Source organism: Falco naumanni, chromosome 1 (genome assembly GCF_017639655.2).
Source record: "Falco naumanni isolate bFalNau1 chromosome 1, bFalNau1.pat, whole genome shotgun sequence".
NCBI lineage: Eukaryota > Metazoa > Chordata > Aves > Falconiformes > Falconidae > Falco > Falco naumanni.
This window is the reverse complement of record NC_054054.1, coordinates 92,390,507-92,412,615: the sequence shown is the minus strand read 5'-3', so window position 1 is coordinate 92,412,615 and position 22,109 is coordinate 92,390,507. Positions and strand designations below refer to the sequence as shown.

General features: G+C 62.1%; 3 protein-coding genes across 6 annotated transcripts in view; 1 reads left to right on the top strand and 2 right to left on the bottom strand.

Annotated features, from left to right (window-relative positions):
• The window catches only part of RASAL1 (RAS protein activator like 1), a 29,230-nt gene extending 20,670 nt beyond the window's left edge, over positions 1-8,560 (bottom strand). The window contains 19 exon segments of the mRNA XM_040606460.1: positions 1,000-1,114; positions 1,211-1,378; positions 1,898-2,035; positions 2,124-2,307; positions 2,543-2,685; positions 3,222-3,359; positions 3,441-3,633; positions 3,825-3,937; positions 4,076-4,140; positions 4,346-4,499; positions 4,591-4,708; positions 4,805-4,893; positions 5,142-5,279; positions 5,385-5,466; positions 6,282-6,411; positions 6,500-6,561; positions 6,658-6,771; positions 6,862-6,918; positions 8,496-8,560. Coding sequence (XP_040462394.1) covers positions 1,000-1,114; positions 1,211-1,378; positions 1,898-2,035; positions 2,124-2,307; positions 2,543-2,685; positions 3,222-3,359; positions 3,441-3,633; positions 3,825-3,937; positions 4,076-4,140; positions 4,346-4,499; positions 4,591-4,708; positions 4,805-4,893; positions 5,142-5,279; positions 5,385-5,466; positions 6,282-6,411; positions 6,500-6,561; positions 6,658-6,771; positions 6,862-6,918; positions 8,496-8,560 — 2,266 coding nt within the window.
• Positions 8,561-10,538: 1,978 nt separating this feature from the next.
• WSB2 (WD repeat and SOCS box containing 2) lies at positions 10,539-14,593 on the top strand. 3 transcript variants are annotated; one of them, XM_040606404.1, is made up of 9 exons: positions 10,539-10,810; positions 10,958-11,129; positions 11,235-11,470; positions 11,678-11,809; positions 12,167-12,267; positions 12,521-12,693; positions 12,936-13,049; positions 13,553-13,660; positions 13,876-14,593. In XM_040606404.1, exons 1-9 carry the CDS (start codon positions 10,795-10,797, stop codon positions 14,036-14,038), a joined length of 1,215 nt encoding a protein of 404 aa, XP_040462338.1. In that variant the 5' UTR covers positions 10,539-10,794; the 3' UTR covers positions 14,039-14,593. The 3 variants fall into 3 exon arrangements, with proteins under 3 accessions (XP_040462338.1, XP_040462355.1, XP_040462346.1); XM_040606412.1 differs by having other exon boundaries at positions 10,606-10,810; positions 11,238-11,470; XM_040606421.1 differs by lacking the exons at positions 13,553-13,660; positions 13,876-14,593 and adding an exon at positions 13,362-13,541.
• Positions 14,594-15,346: 753 nt separating this feature from the next.
• Positions 15,347-18,172, bottom strand: RFC5 (replication factor C subunit 5). Of its 2 annotated transcripts, none has more exons than XM_040606437.1 (11): positions 18,103-18,172; positions 17,911-17,975; positions 17,691-17,827; positions 17,517-17,596; positions 17,105-17,178; positions 16,823-16,982; positions 16,575-16,656; positions 16,326-16,455; positions 16,043-16,120; positions 15,887-15,941; positions 15,347-15,653 (listed from the first exon to the last, which is right to left on the bottom strand). In XM_040606437.1, exons 1-11 carry the CDS (start codon positions 18,132-18,134, stop codon positions 15,557-15,559), a joined length of 990 nt encoding a protein of 329 aa, XP_040462371.1. In that variant the 5' UTR covers positions 18,135-18,172; the 3' UTR covers positions 15,347-15,556. The 2 variants fall into 2 exon arrangements, with proteins under 2 accessions (XP_040462371.1, XP_040462380.1); XM_040606446.1 differs by having other exon boundaries at positions 17,691-17,822; positions 18,103-18,140.
• Between the last annotated feature and the right edge of the window lie 3,937 nt (positions 18,173-22,109).

The window sequence follows — 22,109 nt, the reverse complement described above, 5'->3', positions numbered from 1 at the left end:
GGGGTGTGTGTGGCGGATGCTGGGGTGTACTCCAGGGGTGCTGCATGCGCCTGTGTGCATGCCACTGTATGTGGGGGGGTGCGGGTGTACCCACGCATGCACCTGTCTGTGCACCAGTGCGCACCCGTGGGTGCATATCCACGTGTGGGCCACGTTCAGGAGCGTGGGCATCAGCCGGACCTGTGTCCCTGTGTCCAGGTGTCCCTGTGTCCATGTGTCCCTATGGCTGTGTGTCCCTGTGTCCAGGTGGCCCTGTGGCCCTGTGGCCCTTATGGCTGTGTGTCCCTGTGTCCAGGTGTCCCTGTGTCCCTGTGTCCATGTGTCCCTTATGGCTGTGTGTCCCTGGGTCCAGGTGTCCCTGTGGCCCTGTGTCCATGTGTCCCTTATGGCTGTGTGTCCCTGTGGCCCTGTATCCATGTGTCCCTTATGGCTGTGTGTCCCTGTGGCCATGTGTCCGGGTGTCCCTGTGACTGGGTGTCCCTGTGGCCTCGTGTCCGTGACCATGTGTATTTGCTGTCCCCTGGTGGAGGGAGCCAGCGGAGAGCACTGTCTGTGGGTAGGTGATGTGTGTGGGGATGTACAAGCGTGTACATGCGTGTGCAAGCGTGTGCAAGCACGTACATGTCCGTGTGCACATGCGGGTGTATATGTGTGTGCATTCATGAGCGAGTGTGTGCAACTGCATGCAGGTGTGTGCACGCATCTGCATGCGTGTGCAAGCGTGCACCAGTGTGTGCTTGCGTGTGCCCATGTGTGCCAGCCGCCCACCCAGGGACCACCCCCGACAGTACCCTGGGGTGCAGGGTCTCCATCACCCCCCTCAGCAGGGCTGCCCATACCTGCCTGCCCTGAGCAGGGGGGCTCGGACACTGCGCTGCCCTCGGGACCCTCAGCCCCTGCCGCCCTGCAGGAGAGTGACCCTCAGCACGCTCCCACCCTGCCCGCCAGCACCCAGGGGCCTGGGACCCCCGTGCCATGGGCCAGCCCCCCTCGCCTCACCGCAGCCGGGCCCCCGCCTGCCGGAGGTGCCTGTAGAGGGTCTGTGCTGCTGCCGTGGGGTCCAGGGGGTCACTCCACTCGCTCAGCACCACGGTGCTGTGGGTCCGGCTGCACCCTGGCGCTGCCAAAGACAGCCACAGTGGGGGTACCAGGGGACCCCCACACCCCCTTTCCAGGGGACCCCCTGCCCCCGGCTGCCCACCGGCCTTACCGGTGCAGGTAGGCTGCAGGCAGCAGGTCCAGCGGCCAGCACGGAATGTGCCCGGGTGGCAGGTGGGCAGCATGGCCTCGTTGGTGCTGCTGGCCTGCCGCACTGCCCAGAGCCACTGCCACAGCTCCTGGGCGCTCTGCGGGGACAGGGAGGGAGGGTGGCACCCCGCTGGCACCCATGGGCACCCTGCGCCGGGCACTGCCAGTGGGAGGAGGAGGGTGGAGGTGGGCATAGGTGATGCTAACGGGGTCCTGGGTAGGGGTGGGCATCGGGGATGGTGGTGGGCACCAGGACCAGGTGACGGGGAGTGACATTTTGATGGCAAAGCTGCACAGGTAGGATCTGGTGGGGAGGTGGCACCGTGGGAGCCAGGGTACCCCAGTGACCCCAGTGCTAATAGAGCTGGTACCTCAGAGACTTCAGTACAGATATGGCTGGATACCCCACTGATCCCAATATACCAGAGCTGGTACCTCCATGACTCCAGTACAGTCAGGTTAGGCTACCCCCATTTCCCCAGTATAGCCAGGGCCCAGATAACCCCTGGACATCAGTACAGTCAGGGCTGGGTACCCCAGTGTTCCCAGTACAGCTCGTGCCTGAGCATAGATGGATTTGGAACCAGGACCATTTCCATTGTCCCCATGGCTGCCAGGGAGGGGGCTCCCAGGGTGGGGGGGCACCCACCTTGCACTGGATATAGGTGGTGTGGAGCTGCCCGGCAGCATCCTGTGCCACGATCTGCATGACGTGAGGGTGCTGGAAGGTGCTCTCATCTACCAGCTCCACCGCCCGCATCTGTGGCACAGGGATGGAGCAACGCACCTGGGGACCCCAAAACACCATGTCTTACTGCACCCACATGTTGTCCCCCTGGGGCACCCCAGACAGGGTGGGGGTCGCAGGCACCCACCTGCCACTTGGGGGACTTGGAGTAGGTCAGGGCCTCGGTGCTGAGCCAGAAGTACCTCTTCTTGAAGGCGAAGCGGGGCAGCAGGGTGCCCCCCCCCGCCGTGCGGGTGTGCAGGTACCCCTCTTTGATGGTGGCCGAGGGACGGAAAAGTGCCGGTGGCACTGGCCCCTCACCCACTGTGGCCGTGGCACAGCCAGACAGGGAAGCAGCGGCATCACCCCAAGTGCCACCACCTCCCCCAGCCGGAGGATGCCCATCCCCAGCCATCCTGGCAGCATCCACATGGCAGTGAGTGCATCCCCCTCCCCGGGGATGCTCCCAGGATGTGGGGGACAGCAGCGATGATGCCATCCCCTGGTATCAGGTGCTGGCATAGCTGGACCCAGCACCAGTAGTGGCCCCCGTGTCCCCACTTACCCTCGGTGCTCTCCACTGTGACCAGGCTGTCCAGGAAGGCTTTGACACGAGTGACACCGGGCAGCAGGATGGCGTGCAGCGGGGCCATCCATGGCTCCTTGCCCTGCCCCAGCTGCAGCCCCAGGTTGCCAATGCTCTGCAGCGCCTGACCCGTGCAGGGAAGAGCTCACAGTGCTGTACCCCCCTGGCGTGGAAGGCTGCTCCCCTGAACCCCTCCGGCTGCTCCCCTGAACCCCGTGGGCTTGGGAATTGGGGAGGAAAGTGGAAAAGTGGAGCAGCTGGTGGGTGATGGGGCATAACTGCTGCCCCAGGTTGGCTCCTGTGCTATGCCCACCAGGTGGTGGCATGGCCTGGTGATGGGCAGGGCTGGCCTCAAGCAGCATGGGAAGGAGCCAGCCTGTGGCATGTGGCATGGGGACAGGAGTGGCTCTACCCTTTTTGGGGTCCCCATCATTCCTTGTGGTCCCCATCCATCTCCTGGGTTCTTGTCTCGTCTCTGGAGTCTCCATCCTTCTCCTGGGTCCCCATCCCTCCCTGGGCTCCCCATCCCTCCTTGAGTTCCTCATTCCCCCCCAGGGTCCCCATCCCTTCTCAAGGTCCCTGTGCCTCCATGGTGCCCCCATTCTTCCCCAGGTCCCCATCCCTCCCTGGGCTCCGTGTCCCTCTCCAGGTTCCCTGCACCTTGGCAAGCAGTAGGAGCGTGCGGCCGGTGCGAGGGTCTGCGTGCTGCTCCCGGAGGCTGAAGAGCTTTGGGGTGAGGACAGCAGGAGCAAAGAAGCGGAGGAAGAGAAACCCACTGATGGAGAAGTACTGCACCTCCTGGCTGGGGACAGGGACAGCTCAGGGTGGTGGTCCCAGCAGCATGCAGACCCCCAGTGCTGGCCCTGCCGCATGCCCCACCTCATGCTGTGCCAAGGGGAACCGCTCCTCCACGCGCCTGCGGAGCTGCTTGAAGGCCACCCTCATGAGGAGGGGACATTTCTCCACCGAGCCCACAATGGCATCAACGATGTCCCCCAGGTAGCCCTTCAGCAGCTCCAGGCTGCTCTCTCGCACCTGCACCTCCGAAAGGGACCCCTTGAGCGAGATCCTCCTGCAGGGATACCACCAGGTCAGGGGCCACCCAATACCCAGGAATGGGCCACCCTTGTTGGCCAAAAGCCATCAAGATGACCCACAGGTTCAACAGCAATAGGTGACCCCCTCCTGCAGGGGACATGGGGATGGAGATGGCTTGGATGTGCCAGGTGCCATGTCCCCCCAAGCCACCCCACCCGCACTCACCTGCTGCGGCTCAGCTCCATCTTGCCAGGGTCCAGCTCCACATACTTCTTCTCCTCAAAGATACGGTTCACCACAGGCTTCAGGACCTCGTGCAGGTAGGGCAGCCCCACCACCTGCAAGGGATGGAAGTCACCATTTGCGTCCCTAGACTGTTCATAGATGCCCTGCTGGGACACAACCCAGCTCTGTGCCCTGGTGCCATCACAGGGGGATGCAGCAGGGACCTAGCTGGTGTCCCCTCCCCTGCTCACCTTCATGAACTGCTCCATGGACTTGGAGGCCAGTGAGTTGGAGCGGAAGAGGGTGTTGGGGTCCGCTGGAAGAGCACAGAGTCCATGGAGAGGTGGGCACGGGGTGATGCCCCAGCTGTCCCTGGTGCATCCAACCCTGGGGACATGTGGCACCTGTCCTGCCTCCCCCTTGGTGGCCCCACTTTTCTCCCCATGGGGGCCTGGAGGGACCCTGGCAACCCAGTTTCCTGGCTGGGGGATGCAGGTGGTGCCCCTGGCCCTGGCACTTACTAGTCCTGGCCAGCTCACGGGTGGTGAGATAGTCCAGGAGGGGCACAGCCAGCCCCTGCCCCAAGAAGATCTTCACCAGCTTGGTAGCCACATCCTGGCGGCTCTCCCCTGAGGTCACCTCCTCCAGGATGGTCAGGGCTGTGCTGGCAGGGTGCTGTAGGGAAGGCAGGGTGGGCGTGGTGAGGCCCCCGCACCTGGGTGATCCTCAGCCAGCCCTGCGTGTCGCCCCATCCCGCAGCACCCACCTGGCCAGGGCAGAGGATGGGCTCAGTGAGGAGCTGGATGAGGGGCTGGTAGTAGTGGGGGGGCAGGACCCTGTCTTCCACCAGCCGCACCGCCAGCCGTAGGGTGCCCAGCTGCTGCCTGCAATGACATGGGGGGGCTCAGCCGGGTCCAGCACCCTGGCTCCTTCCCAGCCAGAATGGAGGAACCACCCTGGGGAGCTGCTCATGCACTCACCTGTGGTCCTTAGTGGTGCTGGGGAAGGGCAGGAGCTGGAACCAGCCTTTGGTGGGGCCTGTGCAGATGGTGTCCAAGGGGAACTCGACCTGGGGGGCAGGAGGCAGGGTCTGAGCACAGGGGAGGCATGCACCAGCACCCTCCTTGGGGGAGAGCCCAGGACACGCAGTGGGTCTGGATGTGGCACTGCCCCAGGCTCAGTGGGTGCACATGCCCCTGCCCCCACCCCTGTGGGTCCTGACCCATAGTCACCTGGACCCCAAGCACGGGGAGGTAATAGGGGTGCAGAGGTGCCTCCAGGACCCTGCCCCACACCAGTGTGCCCCGAGGTCCTCACCTGTCCCAAGAAGTCATTCTTGCCCACGATGTCCCAGTCCCACACCTCCACGCTCAGCACAGCTTCCCCTGGCTCACCCTCTGCCAGCTCGAACTCCAGTACCTCGTTCCAGTGTGGGAAACGGGTTTTCTTAATCACCTGCTGGGAACAGGGACCAGTGACCATGGGGGATGAGGTGCCCAAGCCTCTGGGTCCCAGCACCCAGCACACCTCTGGGTCTCAGCACCCAGCACCCTGACTCACGGCTGTCTCCAATGTACGCCCACAGCACGACACGCGGGCAAAGGGGTCCGAGGTGCCCGAGAGGTCCCGGGGGGCCAGGTCCCTGTGGGGAGGTGGGGGTCAGCAAGGGTGCAGTGGGCAGGGGGCCCATCTCTGCCAGCATGGTCCCTGCACCCCCAAGACCCCCTTCTCCCCCAGCTCACCCGGGCACACTGGCCACCCTTGGGGCAGCCAGCAGATGCCAGGGAGCTGCTGCTGAGAGTGGGTCCCCATTCCTCAGCACTCCTGCCCCAAACCCCTTCCTTCTGTGGTGCCTGGGAGCCAAATGGCACAGCAGGAGGGGGCTCTGCTGTCCCTCCTGGCAGTCCCCATGGCCATCCTGTTTCCTTGGTATCTGCTTCAGTTGCCATGGCAGCGGGATGCTGCCTCTGCTGCCTGCTCCACTGCCAGCAGCCTGCCGTCTGGCGTGTGTGTGGGCACATGTGCACACACATGCAGACACACATGCACACACATCAGGGTGAAGCAGCGGGGCAGCCTGGGGGGTGCCTCAGTTTCCCCTGGTTTTGAAGCCAAAGGGGAGAAACCTGGTGCCAGAGTGGGCTGGTCTGATGGAGACTGACACCAGGTAGCCCATGGCCCTCTGGGCCACCCAGCTCTGCCCCTTGTCCCCCTGGGCAGTGTCCAAGGCAGTGCATCCCCCACTGAGACCCCATGGCATCATCACACGTGGGTTGGCAACATTGATGTCCCCAAACAGGACACAGCAAGGGCCCTTCCTGCTGCCAAGAGGGGAGGACGAGCCCTGTGCCACCCTTGTGCCCATCCCCTCCCCTCCTACCATTGCCCAGACCCCATCAAGCAAAAATAAGACCCCAGTGTTGTTGCACCCCCATTGTGCCCCACCAGTCCCCCTACCTGGCCTCAATGAGGTGGCAGCGCAGCACCCGTGGGTGGCCCTGCTCAGGGACCTGCAGCTCCATGTGGATCTCACCCTGCACCTCCTCGTCAGGGTCCACGGGCACCAGGCTGAGCCAGCTGTCAATGCCTGCCAAGGGGAATAAGGTGGGTGCCCCGTGATGCCAGAACCGACCCCACTGCCTTCCACCCAGCCCCACTCTCTGCCCCCCACTCACCCCGCGGCTCAGCTGAGATCTGCTGGCGGCTGAGCGAGACCTTGCCGATAACATCATCCTGCCTGCGAGGGCAGAGGCGCAGCATGCATTGAGGCCACCAGTGCCACCCCTCCAGGGGCTCGCTGGTGCCCACCCACACCCCCATTTGTCCCCCCTACCCAATGGTGTCTTCATCCAGCACGTAGACAGTGAGGCTGTGGAAGCCACGGGGCAGGTGCAGGGTGTATTCCTCGCCCCAAAAAGGGTTCAGGTTCTTCCACACCGTGGCCGTCCTGCCAGTGATGGGAGAGGTGGCTGCACCCATGGGGACAGCACCCGTCCCTATGCATCCCCTCCCTGGGGTGGCATGGTGTCCCCCATACCTGGCTACCACCTCGTTGTCCACCTTGACCACGCAGTAGGGGTCGCTGGAGCCGGACCTGGGCAGGGGATGTGGGTTCAAGGGGTCAGTGCCCAACCTAGGCATCCCACCCATCTCTGGGGGCTGCTGCTGGGGGGGCTCAGGGGGCCCAGTCCCAGCATCACTTCAAACCCCACTAGTGAAACACCGACTCAGGGGGTGAGATGAGTCTCAGCCCATCTCCACAGCTGATACCTGGATAGGGGACAATGCCTTTTCCCCATGCTCCTTGAGCTGGGGGACCTGTTGTGGGCCACCATGAGCCGTTGCCCTTTGTTCCCATGCCTCCCACCCATGGGTACCTCTGTCTCTCCAGCAGCACAGCTGAGGCAGAGTTTCTGTGGCAGCTCATAATGTCAGGGTGACACCCAGCTGGCCCAGGGCCCATCCTGGGCTTAACCCCTTCTGTGCGGGAGGATGGGATGGAGGGGACAAGGGTGGGATCCACCTGCTGCCTGCAAAGCCCCTTCCCCACTCGTTTATGGCAGCTGGACCAGTACCGAGGGGTGCCAGCCCCAGGGCGGCAGCATGGCCGGGGCGATGCTGGAACCCCAAATCCCCAGCTGCTGGAGGCAGGGGATGGTATGAGGTGCTTCAGTAAGAAGCCAGATCCCAAGTGGAGCAAGGGAGGTGACTCCAGCCTCCGTGCCAGCCATGGGCTGGGGGACAGGAAGGCGTCGTCTGCGGCTGGTGGGCACAGCAGGCGGTGTGGCATGCTGGCTAAGGAATGGCTTTGTTAGTCCCCAGGGCTGTCTCAGCGCCAGCCAGCAGAGCAAAGCCCATGGCCCGGCTGGTCTGGCAGGGATGGGCAGGCAAACCTTGGCACCACGCTGTGGGTCTGACAGCACCCAACCCCTCCAGAGCCCGGCCACGAGTGGGTCACCCTGAGCCGGGATGGCCCCAAGCTGGGTTTGGAGGGCTGGGAATGGTGCTGGGCACCTCATCCTTGTGCTGGTGGGTCTGGATCACCCTGCTGTGCCCAGACCCCCCGAGTACGGCACCCAGCACAGGGTCATGACCCCTTACTGGGTGAGGAAACTGAGGCAAGGAGGCCCCGCTGCCCACAGCCGCTCCCGGCTGCCCTGCCCTGGGAGCGGCCAGCAGTGCCAGGCTGGCACATCCGGAGGAGCCCTTGGTTGCCAGCTCCGCCGAGGCGTAGCCGTGGGGCAGGAGCAGGCAGAGGGTCTCCTGCCCCCTCGTCTTCTCAGCCCCCCCCCCTCCCCCAAAGAGCACGGATGCCCAACAGGTTTGTGGGGGTGCAGGGGGCAGTGTCCCCCCAGTCCTACGCCTAGCCCTGGGGGGATACCCTGTGCCCACCCTGCTGGGGGGCAGCAAAGGGATGCTCAAGTGGTTGGGGGGCTCATACACCTCTGGTGGGGAAGGGGAAGGGGAAAGCTGAGGGGGCTGGCAGTCCCCTGCCACCCACAGACCCCCCCCTTGGAGCCATGGGTCCCTGCTAGCATGGGTGCAACCAGGGACCCCCAAAACTGTACCGAGAGCAGAGCACCCAGAGCTCCCAGCACGCCCCCGCCACATCTCCCAGGGTCAGGGGCTGGGGGAACCTGGGGGACCGAGACACCCCCCCAAGCCACTCACACGTCCTTGGCGGGCAGGTCCTTCCCCTCCACCACCCGGCAGTGCAGTAAGGTGGTTTTGGCCATGCCGGCGAACTTCGGACGGGCACCTAGGAGTCCATGGGGGGCCACAACGGGTGCCCCCGGGGTGCCCTGAGCTCCCCCCGCCGCCGGTGGGGCTGCCAGCACTGGCCTCCTCCTCCTCCTCCACTGCTTCTCGTCGTCGCTTCTTCCTTTTTCCTCTTCTCGGTTGTTTTTCTCGCTGCTTCGCTCCCCACCTGCGCCGGAGCAGCGGGCGAGAGCAAGCGAGCCGGAGCGCGCAGGGATGCGGCGGTGGGCGAGCTCGGGTGGGCTGGCCTTGTGCCCACCGGCCCACCGGCACCCTGCCGGCAGCCACAGGTTGCCACTCACCGGGAACTGACTGTGGGGGTCCCCCCGTGTACCAGCAACTGCCAGCGTGGGCAAAGCCCCCCCCCCCCCACTAGCGATGGGGAAACTGAGGCACAGGACCATTGCAGGCTGTTGGCTCCGGGGGGGGGTGGGGTGGGGGGGGTTCGGGGGGCAGCTTCTGTCCTATCATGCTGAGTGGCACAAGAAACTGTCCCCAGGCTGGGGGGCTCTGCCTGTACCCCAAAGCGGCGGTGGGTGCCATGGGGAGCCTGGGGTGAGCGTTGGCCTTGGGGTGGGCAGAGGTGAAGGAAGCAGCCTGCCTGGGGGGCTGCTGGCACAGTGGTGCCCAAGACCCCCACAGGACCTTGCCCCCACCTGGGGTGCCTCTGGGTGAACTGGACCAGGGAGACTCCAGCAGATCCCAGGGTGCCTGCAGGTGCAGCACTGCAGTGCCCCCCCCAGTTCCCCCCGCACCCCGGCTTCTCTGCACTGGGACCCTGAGCCAGGGGGGGCAGAGGGGGATGCGGTCCCCCCGGTCCCCGCTGCGCTGCTGGTGTGCAGCCCTCCCACTGCCAGGCACAGCAGGAGGCACTGGGGGGGCTGGAGGGTTGGTGAATTGGGGGGGTGCGGGGGTGGGCTGGCCAGATGTCTCCTGCAGTGACTCACGGGAGGGATTGCCAGGGTGGGCGTCACCAAGTGGGTGCAGGGTCCTTGGGGTGCTGCTGCCGGGGGGGTCACTGTGGGTGCTGGGTCTCTGGGGGCATGACCCTGCTGAGGTGGGTGTCACCATGTGGGTTGTGTCCTCAGGGGTCAGTGCTGTGGGTGCTGTGCCCCCGGGGGGTCAGTGCTGGGGGGGTGTCACTGTGTGGGTGCTGGGTCCCTGGGGGGGTCACTGCATGGGTGCTGGGTCCTTGGGGTGTTGCTGCTGGGGGTTGTTACCATTTGGGTGCTAGGTCCCCAGATGGTCAGTGCCAGGGGGGTGACACTGTGTGGGTGCTGGGTCCCTGGGGGGTCACTGTGTGGGTGCTCGGTCCCCGGGGGGGTGGTCACTGTGTGGTGCGGGGTCATTGGGGTGCTGCTGCTGGGGGTTGTCACCATGTGGGTGCTGGGTCCCTGGAGGGGTCACTTTGTGGGTGTGGGGTCCTTGGGGTGTTGCTACTGGAGGGGGTCACTGTGTGAGTGCTGGGTCCTAGGTGGTCACTGTGTGGGTGCTGGCTTCTGGGGGGTCACTGTGTGGGTAGTGGTCCCCCGGGGGGGCACTGCCGGGGGTGTCACCGTGTGGGTGCAGGGTCCCCGGGGGACACTGTGTGGGTGCTGGGTCCTGGGGGGGGTCACTGTGTGGGTGATGGCCCCCCGGGGGGGCACTGCCGGGGGCGTCACCGGGTGCCTGCGGGGTCCCCGGGCGCCGGTGCTGTGCCGCAAAGGGAGGGGCTGCGGGCACCGGCCGCTCCGGGCGCCCCCGCAGCCCCCCAGCCCCGTGGGGCGGCCTGGGCTCGGCCCGTGTCCCAGCGGGGCGGGGGCAGCGGCAGCGCCCCGGGGGGTGTCCCCGGGGGCCGGCGGGGAAGGCGAGGCGGCCGCCGCTTCCCCTGCCCGGGGCCCGCGCTCCGCTCCCCGCCCCCGGCCCCATCCCGCGGAGCCGGGGCGCACGGCCAGCCCCGGGGCCCGGCCCAGCACGGCGGCGGCGGGGGGGTCCCTGCGCGGGCGCCCTCCCCCCGCGGCACCCCGGCCCCCGCGGGCCCGGCGGGGCGGTGCCGCCAGAGGAGGAGGAGGCGGAGGCGGCAGCCGCGCTCCCCTCGCCGCGCCGCCGCAGCTGCCGCCACCCTGGGCCTAGGCCCGGGCCTGGGCCCGCGGAGGCCGCGCCCGGCCCGGCGGGGCCTTGCCGTGGCCGGGCGGAGGCGGCGGGGCCGGGCCGGGCGGGCGGCGGAGCCGCCATGAAGCCGAGCGGAGGTGAGGCGGGGCGGCGAGCGGCGGCCGGGTACCGCGGGGGCCGGGGCAGCGGGTGTCCCGGTGCGGGAGCCCCGGTGCGCAGGGGGAGGGCGGGAGGAGGGGGGCGAGGCCCTGGCCGGGGGGTAACGTGGCCGTCCCGCCGCCCAGAGGAGCCGGTCCTGCTGGCGGAGCTGAAGCCGGGCCGGCCGCAGCGCTACGACTGGAAATCCAGCTGCGAGACCTGGAGCGTGGCCTTCTCCCCCGACGGCGCCTGGTTCGCCTGGTCGCAGGGACACTGCGTGGTCAAGCTGATCCCCTGGCCCCTGGAGGAGGCCGAGCTGTGAGTTGGGGGGCTGGGTGGGCAGGGGGCACACGGAGCCGGGGTGGGGGATCCCGGGGGACCAGGCCGCCCCAGGGATAGACCTGTGTCCCTTCTTTCCCCCAGCAGCTGCAAAACCTCGGAGCGTAAGAGCCGCGGCGGCAAAGCGGAGGCGAGGGGCCGAGGGGTGGCCAAGGAGAAGACGCTGGAGTGCGGGCAGATCGTGTGGGGCCTGGCCTTCAGCGCCTGGCCGGCGGCAGAGGCGGAGGAGACGGATCCCACCTGCGCCGTGGGTCTTCCCTGCCAGATCCTGGCCACCGGGCTCAACGATGGGCAGATCAAGGTCTGGGAGGTGCAGACAGGTGAGTGGCCCTCGCTGACCGCAGGAGCAGGCATGGCTTCAGGGTGGTGTCTCTCCCATTGCTTCCACTTGGAAGGAGATCCCGTCTCCGTCCTTCCCCAGGGTGAGCGGGAGCCCCTGCCCAGTCCCAAGCGGGGCTGCCTGCATGTGAGTGGCACTGCTTCATTCCCTGTGGAGGGACGGTGCTGAGCATAGCTCCTCTCCGCAGGACACCTCCTGTTCAGCCTCTTGGGGCACCAGGATGTTGTCAGAGACCTGAGCTTCGCTCCCAATGGAAGCCTTATCCTTGTGTCGGCCTCACGGGACAAGACCTTGCGTGTCTGGGACCTGAGCAGAGATGGTAGGAGCATGCAGGGATGATCCTCGTGCTAGGTCACCCCTGGCTGAGGCTGGGCTCTGCTGTGGGGAAGGGGGAAGAAACCCATCTCGGTAGGGGAGATGGTGGGAGAGGATCTTCAGTAACAGTGTTCAAGGCAGAAGGGGAGAGTCCTGCAACACAGGGTAGAGCTGTCTTATTCCAAGTGGGGTCTGGGAGGTTCAGGAGGGGGTTGCAAGTAGACAGAGCTTGGGATCTGCCCCCAGGAACCCCCCAGCCCCGCATGCATTCCCTCTTGGGAAAGGGAGGGGAGAGCAGAGACAGGGCCTAGCGCTGCATCTTGTGCTCCCCTCTTGTGACTCATGTGTCTGTTGTCCCCAGGGCGGCAGGTCCAGGTGCTGTCAGGCCATGTGCAGTGGGTCTACTGCTGTTCCATCTCCCCAGACTGCAGCATGCTCTGCTCTGCTGCCGGAGAGAAGTCGGTGAGTCCTGCAGGATGGGAGCCATCCTGTATCCCACTGACTCCAGCGCTCCTCTCGGTTCTCTGTGTCCCTCAGTGCAAGAAGCCCCCCCTGTGAGAAGGGGCCAGGCCAGAGCCACCCTCGTTCCTCAGCCATCCAGGCTCTGCATGGAGGAGCTGAGACCAGAGCCCATGTGGCTTAAACCCCAAGATGATGCTTCTCTGTACCCACCCTGGGGATGCTCCCAGCCTCAGCCCCTGCCCATGTCCCGCAGGCACTGTTGTGGAGCATGCGATCCTACACCCTCATCCGGAGGCTGGAGGGGCACCAGAGCAGTGTGGTGTCATGCGACTTCTCGCCGGACTCGGCACTCCTTGTCACCGCCTCCTATGATGCCTGCGTCATAATGTGGGACCCCTACACTGGGGAGCAGCTTAGGACACTGCGGTATGGAGCTGGGGGGCCAGTGGGGAATTGTGGAAAGGTGGCAGAACAATGCTGTGGGGGTTTGTTAGGGCTGAACATGGCCTTCCCTCCTAGCTGGGCACGGCCACCACCTCTCCCCTGTCTCCAGTGGCTGAAAGGGGGCTCTGGCTTTCCAGGTTTGGCCCCTCTGCCAGTCCAGAGCACTGGGGATGGGGCTTATGGCAACCTGGGGCTGATGCTGGGCTTGTTCTCCCTACTCACAGCCATGCCCCTCTGCACTCGGCACTGGACTACAGCAGTGAAGTCCATACCAGCTCCCTGCGCTCAGTCTGCTTCTCCCCTGAGGGCCTCTACCTGGCCACGGTGGCAGACGACAGGTGAGTGAACCCCCTTGGGGACCCCCAGTGGGAAGAAGAAGGTCCCAGAAGGACACCACCAAAACAAACCAGGAGCTTGGGACATGCCAGTGGGGAACAGACCTCGCGTGCCAGCCCCCCCCCCCCCCGCAGCGCTTGGCTTAAGGGGAAAGGGCCAGCTGCCTGGGATACCGCAGCTTGGCTGTGGCAAGGGGTAGCAAGGTCAGGGTCCTGTCACCCCTCTGAGCGATGAGCCGGGGCCCGTGTCCTCCTGTGTGCTGTGCTGCCCTCGCTGTGCCCCTCAGCACAGTCACTAGCTCTGTCTGCATCCAGCTCAGCTCTACAGGGGACAGTGCCTCCTGCTTTGCTGCCGTGTTGTGACACTCCTGGGATGCTCTAAGCCCATGGGAAGAAAATCCTACTCCAGAGTTTGCATGCATTCAGGTGAACCCAGAGGCTTTATTTTAGCTGCAGGCACTGCGTGGATGTGGGCCTGGCATCGTGTCCCCTCCCTTTCTCCTTAGGCTCCTGAGGATCTGGGCATTGGAGCTTCGGTCTCCGGTTGCATTTGCTCCCATGACCAACGGCCTGTGCTGCATGTACTTTCCACACGGTGGTTTTATCGCCACAGGGTGCGTATTGAGGAGAAGAGAGTGGAGAGACACGTGGCTGCTCCCTCCCTCTGCAGCTCTGGGTCTGCTGAGCAAATTCTGGGCTTCCTTGGGGGTACAGGCTGGTTTCCTCGGCTGGGGAGAGCGTGGTTGCTGCAAGCTTGGGATATTTGGGGGTTAGAGTTTTAGCGTGTCGCTCTGCCCTGTGCTTACGGCTTGTTTGGGTTCCATTGCAGGACCAGAGATGGCCACGTCCAATTCTGGACTGCTCCAAGGGTGCTCTCGTCACTAAAGCACTTGTGTCGCAAAGCTCTGCGCACCTTCCTGACAACATACCAGGTCCTTGCACTCCCCATTCCCAGGAAGCTGAAGGAATTCCTCACTTACCGGACCTTTTAAGGCAGCGTGGAAAGTGGAGGATGGAGGTGAGAGCCCTCTGCCCGGTGGCAGGGCTTGGCTGGATTAGAGGAGGCACTGCTGCAACGACGTCTCGCTGATTTGTGAGCCGTGGGGCAGAAAGATTGCTACTCCCCTTGTTTTGGGGCTCTGTCTGTGAATGTGGAGGGATTTTTGAGTATAGTAATACTAGAACCCAGCAAAAATGCATGCAGAGGGCAAGGGGCACAGCTGTGGTGGCCCCGCAGGGGACACAGGTCCCCCTGTTCCCCTGCTATCTGCAAGTTTTGGGTCAGGTGCTTTTGCTTCCAAGTGCAATGTTGTGGGTTGAAGGTTAGCAGCTGCAGTCTGAGCAGAGCTTTTGTTGTTCATACGAATACCGGGCTACAACCATCCGTGACAAAACTGACCCTCGCTGGGACTGGCTTGTACTGTGGCTGAGTTCCCGGAGGAGTGCAGGCTCTGCTGCTCTCCTGGTTTGGGCGTGAGCTGGATAAACCCGAGCAGGTCTCTGCAGACTAGACAACAGCGATGACAGAATAAAAAAATTATTCCTCATGCCTTTCCTCTTGGCTTGTAGAGGTGACCTGGGGATACTGGGCAGGGCAGGCTCCAGCGCGCTAGGGGCTCCAGCCTCGGGCAGCTGTTGGGGTGGCAGCGAGTGCTTACCCAGCTCTGAAGTGCAGCAGACCATTAAGTGTTCAGCAGTGGGTGCTGAGGAGGATCAGTCCACCGTGAAGGTGGGACCTGGGGCTTCCGGCAGCCCCCAGCTTCCATTCCTCTGTTGCTTTTTCTCCCCTCTGGAGCTTGGCACTTGAGCAGCCTAATGTCCAGAGATGCTGTGCATGAAGGTCTCACGCGCTTGTCTCCCTCCAGTTTAGCGGGTGCCTGGAATGACAGCACGTGTTTTGAGTCCCCTGCATGCTAGAGGGCTCGGTCTGTGCGTGAGCCCGAGGCTGTGACCCCAGCAGATGGAGAAGTAGGGGAATGTCTCCTCTAAACTGTTCCCTGAGATGTTTTCCCTTGCAAGCAGCAGAATGCAGAAAGGTGGTGTTTCCCTAGCCTGTACAGGTGTGACCCACAGCTGTGTTCCCCCTTGTCATGTGGGAGTGTCAATGCAAGAAACTGTGTTTGTCCCTGCTCAGCTGTGCAAGCAACGGGGTGGCACAAGCTGGGGCAGCTCTGCCCTGTGAGGGAGTGGGGTTTTGCAGGCAGGTGACAGCAGCCGACTTCAGCCTGTGTGGGTGCTGCGACCACCTCCCTTCAGTCCTTGCTGGACAGGAGGGAAAAGAAAAGACAAGTGCAACCTGCTGGGCTTTAGAGGCATCTGTATTTCCCGATGAAGCTTAGAAATAACGCTGCCTGACTCTCGTGCCCCAGCTGCAGGCTCAGGGCTTGCAGAAAGGAAATGGAAAGCTGCAGGGAGCAGCTCCATGCACGGGGATGACGATCCCTTCCAGCTTCTGCAAGATCTGGTAATGCAAGCAGGGATCCACCCTACTTCCTGGGATCTTCGTGGACTCAGGCTTCGGCGACGATCAGGTCCCTGGTGACTTGGAAAGCTGCGACGAGGGAGCTCAGCTGAATCTTTTCATTGGTCCCAGCAGCTAGCCGGTACCTGGAGCAGGGGGCAAGGGCAGGTTTGAGTATTTCCACCAGTGTCTGCATCCCAACAAAGCAAGAGCCCTGGCCAGGACAGATGCTCAGGGCCTGTGGGTGTCTGTCAGTGGTGCCCACCAGCTGCCAGGACCTGGCACAGCACAGCAGTGGTGGCTCCCATGGGGTTGGCACGCTGGCAGCCCTCCAGCTGGGGTGCTTTAGGGCAAGGAGCAGGGGTGAGTGGACACTTACTCTATGTCTGCCATTTTGATCAGCAGCTGGATGCGGATCGAGGGTGGGAAATCGACTGCGGAGAGAAGGAGATGGCATATGTCAGTGTGGGCTGTGTGTGGGGGGGCAGTGGTTGGCCCTCCTGGGGTCACAGGAGCCGGCCCCTCAAGCCCCCACCTCTGTGCACAAACAGGTGGATCTCAGTGAGGATGTCCTGCAGGGCCAAGCCCTTCAGCGTCTTCAGCTCCATGATTTCTGAGATGAGAGTGAGTGAAGGGCCTTCTGCCAAGTTTTTCCCTGTGAGATCCCACTCCTCATCCCCACAACAACCCTGAGGACCCTCCCCAGTGAGCAGCACCCACCCCAGCCGGAGCTGGAGGGCACAGGACAAGGAGCCCTGGTGAAGAGGATTTACAGCAGTGGGGATTAAACCCCAGGGCCAGCAGAGGGAAAAGGATACTGCGATAGGCGGTGGAAAAGTCCTGGTTTAGCATCCAGTCAAGGATGTTGGCAATATCAGACTTGAGGGGGTGTCCTGTGCAGGTGTAGACATTCTCCTCCGTCACCTTCCCAAAGGCCATGGTGGTACTCTGAGGAAGAGGAGGGTGCAGGAAGGATGAAGAGCTCAGCCCTTCCTCCAGGGCAGCTGCCTGCGTGGAGCCGAGTACTGCCGGCTTACACGAGGAGCGGCTGTGCCTATTGTCTGTACCTGCAAGATATTGAGGGCTCTGCGCATGTCACCGCTTGAGAGGGTCACCAGAGCCTTCATCCCATCCTCAGTCACATCCACCCTGGAAAACAAGACCTTGGGGCTGCAGAGGGAGCCAGCATTGCTGGAGGGAAATACAACTGCAGAAAACCAAGCCTGCAGCTCCTCCCTGTATAGAGGAATGGGGAAAAAGGGGGGGGTGGAGGATGCTGCAGGGCCCCCTGCACTCTGTGCCATCCCCAGCTCACCCCTCCTCCTGTACGACGTGTTGCAGCCGGGGCACCATCAGCTCTGGGGTGAGGGGGCCGAAGCGAAAGCGCGTGCAGCGGGACTGCAGGGCAGGGATGATCTTGGAGAGGTAGTTGCAAATGAGGCAAAAGCGGGTGTTTTCTGTGAACTTCTCAATCACTGCGAAAAAGGACAGAGGAGAGGCTGGTCCTCCTCTGCTGCCTTGTACAGGCTCCCACCCTGCGCCGGGCTGGGCAAGGCTGAAGGGGTGCCAGCAGCGTGGGGTCCCCAGCAGCCCTCACCTCGCCGCAGGGCGTTCTGAGCATCCTGGGTCATGGCATCGGCTTCATCCAGGATGACGAGCTTGAAGCCTTTCCTTAAAAAGAGAAAAAAGGGGAGGGGGCTTTGGTCTCAGCTGCTGGCTTGGTGCTGGAGGAGGGTAAGCAGGGGGTGCTTATTCCCAGCCTGACCCCCATGAACGCCCCCAAGAAGCCCTCCTTTCCCCTCTGCTCTGGCATCCTTATCACTCATCCTTAGCCCCCCCCATCCTCCCTGCTCACTGTGTACCCTGGGTCCTTCTCATCCTCTCCATACACTGCCCACCCCAGGAGCCCCCCCAAACCCACATCCCAAGCCACGCACCAGGGTAGGCCGTGCTGGCAGGGGGGTGACAAAGGGGCCGGGGGCTTTGGGAAGTGCAGACCCACCACTTACTTGAAGATGGTCCTGGTGCTGGCGAAGCTCAGGATGGGCCCTCGGACGATGTCGATACCCCGGTCGTCGGAGGCGTTGAGCTGGAGAGAGATGGCGTGGATCCGCGCCCCTGCCTGAGGATGCACCCGGGGGTGGGGGTGACCCCCCCATCACCCACCCCACCCCCCCGGTTACCTCCAGCACCATGGAGCCGAACTCCCGCTCCCGGTAGAGCTGCTTGGCGCAGGCGAGGATGGTCGAGGTCTTTCCGGTACCGGGCGGCCCATAGAGGAGAAGATGCGGCAGCCGATCCTCGCTGATGAACCGCTGCACTGGAGAAGAATAACGGGGCTGGGGGCTGCCTGGCACCCCCCGGTGCTGTTGCGGGGGGCGGTTACGGGGGGTCGTTACCTACCGGTGTTGAGGATATCTTGGTGGGACACCAGCTCCGACAGCGCTTGCGGCCGGTACTTCTCCACCCTGCACCGGAGAGAGCGCAGCGGGCGGGGGGCGGTCAGGGGGCGGTCAGCCCGGGGGGTGCCCGCCGATCCCCCCGCTCTTCCCCGCCGCTCCCGCCGCCCCTGTCCCGCTCCGGTCCCGGCCGCACCATGGCAGATTCCCGCCGCCCGCCCGCGCCATGCTCCGGTGTCTCGCGAGAGCGCAGTGGCGGGCGGGAGGGGCGGGGCAGGCGGAGCGGAACGGGATTGGGGGAAGCGGGTGGGAGGGGCGGGGCGTAGTTGGACGGGATTGGGCGGGGCGGGCGGGATTGGGCGGGGCGTCTGTTCGGGAGCTCCGCCCCGTCCCGGCTTAGCGGCTGGTGTGGGGCTGGGGGTACCAGGGCCAGGAGCACCGGGACGGGGGGTGCCAGAGGGGAACACCGGGGATGGGGGTGCCGGGGCCGCTGGAATTGCCGGAGCATGCTTTCGGGGGGAGCCACGGCACCGGGAATTGCCGGAGCATGCTTTTGGGGGGAGCATGGTGCTGGCACTCCCCAAAGCCAAGTGGCGCCTGGGCTCTCAGGGAAGGCACGGCCCTGGGGAATTGCTGGAGCAAGGTTGTGGGCATGGTTTTGGGGAGAGTGTGGTGCTGGCGTTCACCAGAGCAAAGTGGTGCCTGGGCTCTTGGAGAGGGCACGGCACCGGGAATTGCTAAAGCGAAGTGATGGGCATGCTTTTGGGAAGAGCGTGGTGACCCTGCTCTGAGAAAGCCCTCTGGGCCAGGGCACCGCTGGTAGCTGCAGGCTGGGGCCAAGGGCAGCAGCTCCAAGGGCTGTCTGGAAGCCGGCAGAGTGCGGACAAGACCTGCTGTGTCCTCCCAGTGCCACGGGAGCAGCAAACTCGAGAGGTGCCTGCGAGAACACCTTCTCCCTGTCCCTGCTGCATTCTGGGGCAGGAGAGCATCCCCAAGAATTGCAGGTCTCTTTTTCTGGTTGACTAACTTGAAAAATCAGCTCCGTCTTCTGTCCCTCATGCTGCCAAAGCACTTGTCTGAGTCATGGGGGGGGGTCTCTCCTGGGGGCTGAGTGGCTCCGGGCTATTCCTGGATGTGCTGGATGTAGCCTCTTCTCACCAGCATCACCTCCAAAGGAAGAGGGGTCCATGGCTGCTTCAGGCTAAGCTTTGGGAAATGGCTGGAGCCTCCTTAGAGAAGGGGCTTAGAGGGATGAATAACCTAGGCTGGCTGGCACAGATGCTCACATGCCGCTCTGGTTTACATGCCATGGGTGGGAAAGGAAAGCGGCCAGCAGTGAGGGGCTCTGCCTTGGAAAGCACAGATGGAGAGGTGATGGGAGGTGATCCATTGGGAAGTAGAGGTGATGGGGAGTATATCGGGGGGGTGAAAAAAAATCACGGAGAAACCCTATTTCTGGTAAGGAAAGGGAAACCAGCAAGAGCTCCAGGTGAAATCCTGTAGAAACCCCAAAAGCTGCCAGAGGGCAGCTGCTTTCCTATTTGTTTTTCCTTCCCCCACTACCCCTATTTCCCCCCTCCCCCCAGCACCGTAAGACAAAGCAGGAGCTGGAAGCTGAGCTCAGCAAGCCTCAGCTGTTCCCCTGGGTGCGTGGCTGTCGTGACAGATGGCCCTTCCGAGAGCAGGGTGAGGAGCTGTGTGGTCCTTCCCGAGCACCTGGGAACTGGCTGGGAGGTGTCACCTGGAGCCCTGACGGCCTTGGGCTTCTCCCATACCTGGTGGGTCCGGAGCTGCTGTTCTCTCCTCACATCTGCCTCCACCTGCGGCAGGATCCTCTCCTTCAAAATGGATTTTTCCAGGCGTTTTCTCCCCACCATGCCCCATCATTAACAAATGGTGAGCTCCAGACCAGGCAAAACCAGGCTTGCGACCAGTGTGCACACTCATATCTATGGTGGTATTTCTCACGGACAATTTCAGCTCTTTCTTGACCAGATTGACATTTTTTTAAATTATTTTATTTAGCCATTGTTTAATATTGTTAAAATTGATGGGTGCATCCCCCTGCAGTGATTCTGCATCATCAGGGCCAGCTGAATTATTAACCAGCATCTGAGCTGCCTGTCTTGGCTTATTTACCCATTACACCTCTTGGGCAGAGGACTGGCAGGTCACATCCAGCTTGATAAACAGTGCTAGAAATTTACAGCACTGTCGATAGGTTCATTAACAACCCTGAGGCATCAGGCACATCCCTTTGGAAGACGATGAGGGAATTCCAGGTAGATGGTGGTGGAGATGGTCGCAGAGATGCTCTTTCAGAAGGAAGGAAAACAGGAGCTCCTTGAGAAGGAAGGTCCAAGAGATGGACCCATCTAGCGCAGAGGTGGAGATGCTGTTTGGCATATTAATAATAAAGAAAGAAAAATGCAAATATCAGCAAGGCCCTTGCTTGTGGAGCGGCATCCATTAAGAGGAACGGAGACACCCCTGAAAGTAAGGAGTCAGCAACAAGCCAGGGCAATGACTTAGCACTCATGGCCAATGGCTAACAGCACATAAAAGCCTCGTGGGGTGGCTTTGTTGGGGATTTGGTGGGAAAAGCTTTGTATGATGCTGTGGAGACTTGCAAGCCAGCGAAGGGTTGGTTTCACAAGGGTGGGTTTGGTTGGGTTTGCTTGGTGGCAGTGCCGAGGGGTTGCCCTCTCCCTCCCCAGCTGGATGCTGTGCCCAGCAGAGCATCCTCGCTAGGCACCACGTGAAAATTAACCTGATTTAAAGAGACTCTTGGTAGCTCCAAGCTCACAGACATGTAAGAAAACCAAGACAGGTGAATAAAGTCATTGCTATATACATTTTATATGAACTGATTGTGCCAGAAACAACTTGTGTTTAAGAAATGAAGTTGTTAATGTTGCTGAGTAATGAGGTACACAATGAGCCCCTGTACGAAATCCAGGCACTGGTGATGAAGGAAATGAATAATTCAAGCTGCCCAAAGCTGTGGAATAGAAAAACACAGGTTTTCTTACTGATCTCAGGCCTTTTCCCGCCATCCGTGATGTACATCTTCCTTTCGCACTGTGAGCCAGCCCAGCTCTGAGCACGTGAGCTGTGCCACTGACTGCCATAGGGATTTTTGGGGACTGTGAGGTTCAGCGTATGCCCAGAATCTCTGCAGGTCTTCTGCTGCTGGTGGTTTTGGGTTGGGTGGGTTTTTTCCAGTGGAGTCTCCCCGCTTGCATTTTATTTTATTTTATTTTTGCTCACTTTATTTTACTTTATTTATTTTGAAGGGCAGATACTGAGATTGCCGGAATTTTTTTTGCACTGGAAGCTGTTGGAGTAATGGAGAGGGGGAGCAGCAGCATGGGCAAAGGATGCCAAGGGGGATCCACTTGTTCCCCAGCATCCCCGTTTTGAGCTGGGCATCTCAGTGGTTTTTTTTTCTCTTCTCCAGGTACCATCCTATCCTCCCCTCCCTTGTAACTGGTTCTGGGAGCAGTGAACTCAGAAATGGCTGGGCTGGTAGCTTGGATGTTTTAGGGAAAAAAAAATAATCTGTTGTTGCAAATGTGCTGAGTACAGAGAGTGCCTTGCCCTCTTATCTCCAGTTTGGTTATTGAAGGACTTGATTAACCACAGAAGCCATCAGGAGAGAAAATTTCCAGCATGGTGGTTTTTTTTTTTTTCTCCTGTGCTCCAGTTAATAACAGAAATTGCATTGCATTTCCAACACGGGCAATAGTTAAATATCTGGTGATGGCTGCCTTCCTCAAGCGCCTGCTGCAGCAAAGTGAATGCTGGCCTTTCTAGAGGGCTCTGCCTTTTTCTTCCCAGAGGAAAAGCCAGCAGAGCAGGAGGATGATTCTGCCCCGGGACCTCTGCAGCCCCTAGGGGCTGCGCCAGTGCCCACCAGTGCAACCCAGCTGCTGCAGTGCTGCTTCCTCCCATCCACCTCAGCTAAAACACCCAGCTGAAACATAGAAATATATATATATATATATATTTGCATGTGAAATTAAGAACAAAATTGAGAATGCAGCCCAGCTAGAATGGGATCCTCTGCATTATGAAATTGCACCAGGTTTTTTCCTCCCAGCTGCCCGCTCTGTCACCCAGGTGGGTTTTCACTGCTGGCTCCTGCTGTGGTTTGGAAAGTGCCTGAGGGAGTCCCAGCCTGATGCAAACTCACTGAGCAGA